The sequence below is a fragment of the Helianthus annuus genome, chromosome 16 (assembly GCF_002127325.2).
Source record: "Helianthus annuus cultivar XRQ/B chromosome 16, HanXRQr2.0-SUNRISE, whole genome shotgun sequence".
In the NCBI taxonomy this organism is placed as follows: Eukaryota; Viridiplantae; Streptophyta; class Magnoliopsida; order Asterales; family Asteraceae; genus Helianthus; species Helianthus annuus.
The window spans coordinates 71,730,182-71,738,364 of record NC_035448.2 but is presented as its reverse complement, the minus strand read 5'-3'; the positions used below and the strand labels follow the sequence as shown (position 1 = coordinate 71,738,364).

General features: G+C 35.7%; 1 protein-coding gene across 1 annotated transcript; it reads left to right on the top strand.

Moving 5' to 3' along the window:
* The first annotated feature begins 3,029 nt into the window (after nt 1-3,029).
* LOC110876066 (zinc finger BED domain-containing protein RICESLEEPER 2-like) lies at nt 3,030-4,274 on the top strand. The gene is made up of 2 exons (XM_022124245.1): nt 3,030-3,194; nt 3,339-4,274. Exons 1-2 carry the CDS (start codon nt 3,030-3,032, stop codon nt 4,272-4,274), a joined length of 1,101 nt encoding a protein of 366 aa, XP_021979937.1.
* Nucleotides 4,275-8,183: the final 3,909 nt, after the last annotated feature.

Genomic DNA, 8,183 nt, shown 5'->3' with positions numbered 1-8,183 from the left:
AATAACCACCAAATATGTCTTGTCAAAAGTCAAAACCAATGTAAAAATGTTATGTGTAAACAATGTTTAATGTCAAGTGTAAACCATGTCTTGTATAATCAAATATCTTGTATGGCTAGTAAAAAGTATTCACTCAAACCATATGTATAATGTCAATGTGTAACCAAATGTCATGTATGGTGATTAAAGAGTATTTACTCAAACCATATGTATAGTGTACAAAACAATGTCTTTGAATAAACCTAAGTTTAAATCAAAAGTTATGTTTTGAAAACAAATGCTTTTATCGATATGAACATTATGGTTTGTTAACGAATACATTAAAGCCTTGTCGTTTGTCAGATAAACCCTTATAAAGACAAAGGTTTATAAATGTTCATCAGGTTCTGCCATTCCCCAGATGGATACTTCCAAATAAACTAGGAAGCGGGAATGAGGTTATTAAACCTATGGTAAACCATACATACTACCGTTCGGCAAGATAACATTAATGAATGTATGTAGTCTCGTTTAACATACCAAATGTCGTAATCAATGACAGCATGTCATGTAAGATGTCTTTGTAAACCATGTACTAAGTATGCTAAGTAAACATACAAAGTAGGAATGTTCATGAAATCAAGGTGCAAGATATGCTAAGTCAATATATGAAGTAAAATGGGGCCTTGAAATCAATGTGCTAAGCATGCTAAGTCAACATGTGAAGCAAAATGCAAAGTGAATCAATGTGCTCATATGCTAAGTCAACATATGCTGCAAAATGTATCCTTGAAACAATGTGCTAGCTTGCTAAGTCAATATACATAGCAATACATAATTGATAATCATGTACTATATGTGTACTAGTTGAACATAGCAAGTATATGTCATGAAAAGCGTGAAAGTGACATGTAAGCACAAGTGTTTCACCTCAAAATATTTGAAAGCGGTAAAAGAGGGGACTATGTACTCACTTGGGATTGCTTAATACTCTTGAAAATAAGACCAAATAAAGCTCGGGGGATCACAGAATCAACACGACACCTAGTATAGGTAACTATGTTAATAATCGGATCCTAAATCGGGAGATAGGATAGAATGAAGTTCTATAAATCAAATGAGTATTGGAACTCATATGGCATGATTTAATAGACCTAACATTCTGATTAGAAGGTTACCCTAAGTGCTTTTGACCCGTTTCGACTAGTTAAGGTAGTTTAAGCTACTTTAACGTGTCGTTTGCGTAAATATAAGGTCGGATGGTTAATTATGTCATATGTTAAGTCTTACATGCCCAAACATGTTTAAATATGTTATTAAATCAGTTTAGATGTCAAAATTTTGATCATATATGTTAAAATGAATTTATGCTTGAAAAGGGCATTTTGGTCATTTTTAACGGGCATATTAACGATTTAACGAATAACTAACCAAACTAGGTGACCATAAGGTATAACCTCAGTAGGTTATTCCCTATATAACTATGGTCACAAAATATGTTTGGTCGGATCCTAATGATCGACCAAACGGGTCGGGTTCGAAAGTCTAAGCGGTTGTTAAGACCGCTTGACTTACGACCCTAAACAAGCACTAAACTAGTAGTGACGAGTTAAACATGTTAAAACATGTTTTACTAAGTTAGAAAACCGATTTGGTATCAAAACAAAGTGTTTTGATACCTAAAAGTAGTTCCGTCGTAAAATGCACATAATCGCGCATTTTGACCGAAAATTTGACTCGTCACTACGACTAGTCAACGTGGTAATCAGTAGGTATAAGCGCTAAGGATTATAACCATCGTGATTACGATCACGTTGCAAAGTTCAATTGAACTTTGATTTGACCAATTGATGGTCAAAACCGAAAGTCAAACTGTTTAACTTTTAGCTTTAAATAGCTGAAAATAATAACTAGCCATGAAAGAACACTTACAAAATGTTCAAGGGCTGGAAATATGCACTAGAAAACTCAGGTAGGTGTAGGGCTGCAAATGAACCAAACGTTTGCCGAACAATTCGCGAACCGTTCAGTGGGAAGTTCGTTTGTGTTCGTTTGTTTAATAAATGAACAAACACGAACAAGAAATTTCGTTCGTTTAGTTAAACAAACAAACATGAACAAATGTCGCGTTCGTTCATTTATGTTCGTGAACGTTCGGTAATGTGTTCGTTTATGTTTGTTTCGGTTCGTTTGTTTGTTAGTTTATTAGGAATATTAAGAATTAATTTTTACTTAACACATCAAAATTAGCACTCATATATTATTTAATAAATAAACTATTTAATATAAATGATAATGTATAAGTTAATTATATCAAACGTGAAACCCTATTAAAAAAATTGCCGTTCTCCCGCTCTCATTCCAAGCTTCGAGAGAAAGACTCTTCCACACCTCGCTCTCGTTCCAGTCCGATTAGGGTTTTCACGTCATCGTTTTTGTACATTACATGTAAAAATAACTTATTTTCTTTGAAATTCTTACTCTGTTTTGCAACGATCTTCCGATTTCGTGTTTAATAGTTGAAAATTCGAACCAAAGTGGTAGTTGTGGAGTTTGTATACTGTGGAGCGGTAGGATTAGCGACTATATATATATATATATATTCCTTTGTATGTGGCCACAAAACACTATATAAGTGGGCATGATGGTTAAACAAAAGTAGGGAAAAAGTGTTATATTTCTAAATTTTGCTGGAAATATATCTATATTATTCAATACTGGATGAGGCATATGTTATTTCATGACTGCTCGAACCTTTTTTTCATGACTACTTTTTATTAATAAAAAACATAAGGCCATTTAAAGCTCTTTTATTATGTTCTGGAGTACAAGTTAGATATTACTTAAGGGGCTATCCAAGCCATTGAAAGCTTACAAAATTTTTTATTTGTATATTAATGTTATGGTTTTGTTAATTTCATAGTGTTTGTTTATTAATGTTTGTTCTGTTGTTCGAGTAGACCTAACATCAAACCAAAGTGGCTAGGTTTTTTATAATGTTTATTCTCCTTCAATTTTATATCATTAATGCTTTTGTTTATTCTCCAGCGATGGAAAATGATGCAAACGTTGTTAATATTGAAGAAGAAGCCAATGAAGCTGTACATGATGCAACTGCTGGTGTAGAACAAGCAAATGCAGCCAACAATGAATCTGAAGCATTCACTAGAAAGAAAAGAAAGCAAACTTCTAGGGCTTGGGAACATTTTCGTGAGGTATCATCGAATGGTGGAATTACAATAAATGAATGCATCCATTGTGGGGAGAAAGTAAAGAAATGTAAAGAAGGAACAACCACACCAATGAATAGGCACATTGATTTCAATTGCCCAAAATTAAAAGTTGTGCACTAAGGTCAGTTGAAGTTGAAGGTTCCACTTGGAAAATCAGATTCGGCAACGGTTCAAAACTTGAAGTTTGACAATGCTAAAATTAGGGAACTTATTTCTCATATGATTATGATTCACGAGTTTCCATTCAACTTTGTTGAGTATGACCTCTTTAATGTGGTGATGAAGGAAGCTAACCCAACATTTACCAAGATCTCTCGTACAACAGCTAAGCAAGATTGTGTTTCTAGTTACCAAATTGGAAGGAGAAGAATTCAAAAACTATTAAAGGCAGATAACCGTGTTAGCATCACAACTGATATGTGGACATCAGTTCAGAATATTCATTACATGGTAGTGACATGCCACTTTGTAGACTCGGATTTTCAGCGACATAAATACATATTGAATTTTGTTGATATATCTCCACCATACACCGGAGTTCATATATATGATTGTCTCTTCAAGTGTTTGAAAGAGTGGAATATTGAGACAAAGGTAGCTTCTTTGACGGTTGACAATGTTAGAACTAACGATGTGGTGGCTAAAAAGTTTATGGAAAACATGAATATCCAAAACAAGCTTGCAATTGATGGACAATTGTTTCATGTGCAATGTTGTGCGCATATTCTTAACTTATTAGTGCAAGATGCTTTATTGGAAATTAAAGACATAATTCATAATGTTCGTGAGAGTGTTAAACATGTGAGTGCCTCTCTGGGTCGATTACATCAGTTTTCAGAGCTTTCTAAGCAATTACTTATGTCAAAGAAGCATCTAATCTTAGATGTCAGTACTCGGTGGAATGCCACATATGCCATGTTGTCTACAGCACTGGAGTTTAAAAATGTTTTTGTGAATTATGCTGATCGAGAACCTACATACAATACTTTGCCCATTGATGATGATTGGAAAAAAGTTGAAGATGTTTGTTCATTCTTGGCACTTTTCAATGCGGCAACATAACTCATTTCAGATATCACTACTATCTTCTAGTGTTCATTATGTTTCAAAATAATAAACTATTTTTATCTCGAAAATTGTTTTGAATCTTCAAATGGTTCTATCTTGTAGGCTTTGAGTATCCAACATCCAGTTTATTTCTTAGTGAGTTATTTGGGATAAAAGAAGCACTGGATGTTGTAGCTTTAAATGATGATGAGTGCATGAAAGGTATGGCTGAGGAGATGAAAAAAAATTGACAAGTATTGGGGTTCTTGTAATTTGCTTATTTCAATTGGTGCTGTTATGGATCCAAGATACAAGATGAAGTTAGTTGACTTTGCTTTCAAGACAATTTATTCTGAGGAAAAGGCCAAGGTAGAGAAGGCATTAGTTCAAACTAATTTGGAAGATTTGTTTAAAGAGTATGTTGAGGCTTATAAAGAGCCTATCGTTGAAGATATGGGTTCATCTAGAAATGTAAATGTTGGGAATGGTCCAAGTGGGAGTGGAAGTGGTTCTCGTTTTATGAGTTCTAGATTTGGCAACGGTATCAAGACTGGTAGTGCTAAGTTTGCTCAACATATTAGAACTGTTAATTGTGCTGAAAGTGTGAAGTCAGAATTGACCACTTATTTGGAAGAAGGGGTGTACATTAGTGAGCCAGGTGTGTATTTTGATGCTTTGGGGTGGTGGAAAGCGAACAAACTGAAGTATAAAATTTTGTCAAAGATGGCTGCTGATGTCTTAGCTATTCCAGTCACCACTGTTGCTTCAGAATCAGCCTTTAGTGCTGGTGGGAGGGTTATTAACCCACATCATTCTTGTTTAGGAACTAAGACGGTAGATATGCTAATATGTGGAGCCGATTGGTATCGTCATTACTAAGGGTTAGAAAAAAGAAAGCCAAGGTAATATTTTTATTCTATCATCTTTATTATTTGTTTGGTTATGAATGATGCTTATTGTCTTCAATATTGTAGGAAAATGATGATCTCGTACGTGTTGAGCTTACTTGATTATTGTTCAACGAGCTCGAGTTTATTTTGGTTGGATTAAATGAAGACTTCGAGTTTATTTTGGGTGGATTAAATGAAGACTTCAAGTTTAATATGATATATTTTTGAAACATTATTTTATGGTAATTTTGTGTATCAATCTTATGTTAATTATGTTTGGATAATTGGTTAGTATATCTTAGGCAGATATATGCCATGTTTATGATGAAAGATTTGTGTTAGTTTTTGTTAATGAATGCTTGTTTGTATTAGTTTACGTTCATTAGTGTTCATGAACGTTTGTTTGTGTTCGATTGCGTTCATAAACGTTCGTTTGTGTTCGTTTGCATTCGCATTTGTCTAACACCTAAAATTCACAAACAAACACGAACATGTTCATTTCCTTAACAAACAAACACAAACAAAAAAGCTCGTTTGGTAAGTGTTCGTGAACAGTTCGTGAACACCTATTTTCCTTAACAAACAAACACGAACAAGGCCTTGCTCGTGTTTATTTGGTCCGTTGGCCTCCAATTGATGGTAGCCTCCACTTAGAGTTTTAGAGAGAAGAAAGAATGGATGAGCAATGAATGAGGTGAATGGAAGGGTATTTATAGTTGTTGGATGATTGTAGGATCAAGACATGTGTTTATGTGATGCCCAAGCATTACATCTTGACCCTACAAGTGTTATGGCCAGCTTGCAATACTTGGAGAAGTGTTAACTTTGTGCCAAAACAAAGGAATTTGCATGGAAGTCACCAAGAAACAAGCTGGTAGTTGAAAATAACCATTATGTAGATAGGAGGCTGTCGCATGGCGCGATAGATGGCCGTCTTGGCCGTCGCGTGGCGCGAGCGCTGCATATCAGTTTTAAAAAGTTTCAGTTTCAGTCCCTGCACACACTTACTTGCATATTTGACGTATTTAACCTCCGTTAAGCCATTTTCAAGGCTCTACAAGGACGTTAAAGTATAGGGAACTTGAAATATGCTCGGAACTATCACGGATGTCGGTTCGTTTGGTCGTACGGTCGCGTTATTCGGTTAATTACGATGAAACTCGAACGGACGCGAAAACGATCCAAATTAAGCGACGAATGGTATTTTTGCATTCCTATCACTAAAATATAATATTTTAGGGATTACAAAAATTTTGGATGTCCGGATGTGGTCAGAACGTAAGATATGCACGTATATGCAAACTTATGCAGTTTTTGACGCTTTTAGTCCCTACGATCAAATAAGTGCGTTTTCGCACACCGAACCCCTCAAAGCTTATTTCTAAGCTATGTTAAGGTTATTTATGGTATACTTAGCTTATGATCATGTTCCGGAATGTTCGTTACCATACGAAACTGTAGGTCCCCCGGAGGTCGAGGTTAAACCTTATCCTTGTTATGTTTAACACACTAGCAAGTGCGGAATCCAAGCTAGAATGCAAACCGGTAGTTTATATGAGAAGACAAGCTACAAAGAGAAAGGTAGACACACGAGATATCAAAGTTTTCTCTTGTATTTCAGTGGACACGGTTACAGCCCTTGACCAAACTGAAAATACGCTCTCTACAAGACTAAGTTCACTCACACTCTCTCTCACACCTTCACACAATGAAGTGAACACATTACATGAGTATATATATACCCATCACAGCTCGTCTGGTCGAAGGATCAGATAGACTGATCGAAGGATCATCTATCGATCTGAAACCTATCGAAGGATCCACATATACCTCGAAGGATGATATCCTTCGAGGTCCATCAACATCCATCGAAGGCTTTATCTTTCGAGCTCATCGAAGGATCTAAACATTCCTTCGATGACTCATCCTTCGACACAAAACATGTTACAACCATGTTCTAACTGTTTGGCCAAGTCAAACCAGGAGGATGGTTGACTTGGTCAAACTTACATCAAACACACATATTAACAAACCTAAGACGTAGCCCAGACTAACAAAAGACATCGTTTTGTATCATGACAAAATACAGACAAAGTACAGACACAAGTGCACCAACAAACTCCCCCTTAGCTGTAGCTTTGTCTCGATCTTCGTGTCTTCAAGTCTCTGACGTCCTTTCAAGTCTTCAATGTCGGAGGATCTTCAAAGTCTTCACGTCTTGAAAGTAGAAAGTGTATCAACAAACTCCCCGTTTCATGTAGGAAGTGTGTTGACAAACTCCCCCTTAACATAAGCTCCCCCTTGAGTTATGCTCGTGAAAGACTTGATCCTTATAGCTTGAGATCCTTGTGGTGTTGATGATGGTCAGCGGCAACTCGATCATTTTCATCTTTTGAGGGCCTTCACGTCGTGTCTTCATTCTGAAGCTGGTCATCGACCATGTTCTCCTTGCCTTTAGAATCTGCACATGCAAGAAATCTAAACGCGTAATGAGAACAACTGCTTGGAATATAGTTTATATAAACAAATGACACACGAATAACCATGTCACAATCAAACACCGTCCGACAGTTTGAAAGTTTAGTAAATTTGTCAGTTTTAGTTTCTAACTTTCAAAACTTGCAAATTTCGACCGTTTATGAAGATTTAGTCAATTCGGTTTTCGTTCAGGTTTCAGGAAACGAAGACTCGAGTTCCAACATCGTACGATCGAAAATAAAATAGAAATAAAATCCTTTTGGCTTTTATAAAGTTTATATTAAAACACACCTAAAATCTTTTTGGTATTTTTGAATTTTTCAAATGTAAAGACTGAAAGCAGTAAATAAATATATACAGACATTCTTTTTGCGAGTTTCGAGGGTAAGAGAATCATATCAGTGCACGGTCAAGCCAAAACACTCTCTTTGTTCAGTTAGTTAACATTAAGATAAGCATCCTATAACAATTATCGGTATTGTTGTCCATATAAGCTCAACTTATCAGATGTAATCATGGCGAGGGGATACGTTGAGGTATGATTTATACTTACCGA

Bases quoted from the DNA above. Each gene is read 5' to 3' on its own strand.
- LOC110876066 (XM_022124245.1), top strand. From the start codon at position 3,030: ATGGAAAATGATGCAAACGTTGTTAATATTGAAGAAGAAGCCAATGAA. The intron at 3,195-3,338 runs GTATCATCGAAT...CACTAAGGTCAG, and splicing joins CTTGGGAACATTTTCGTGAG to TTGAAGTTGAAGGTTCCACT.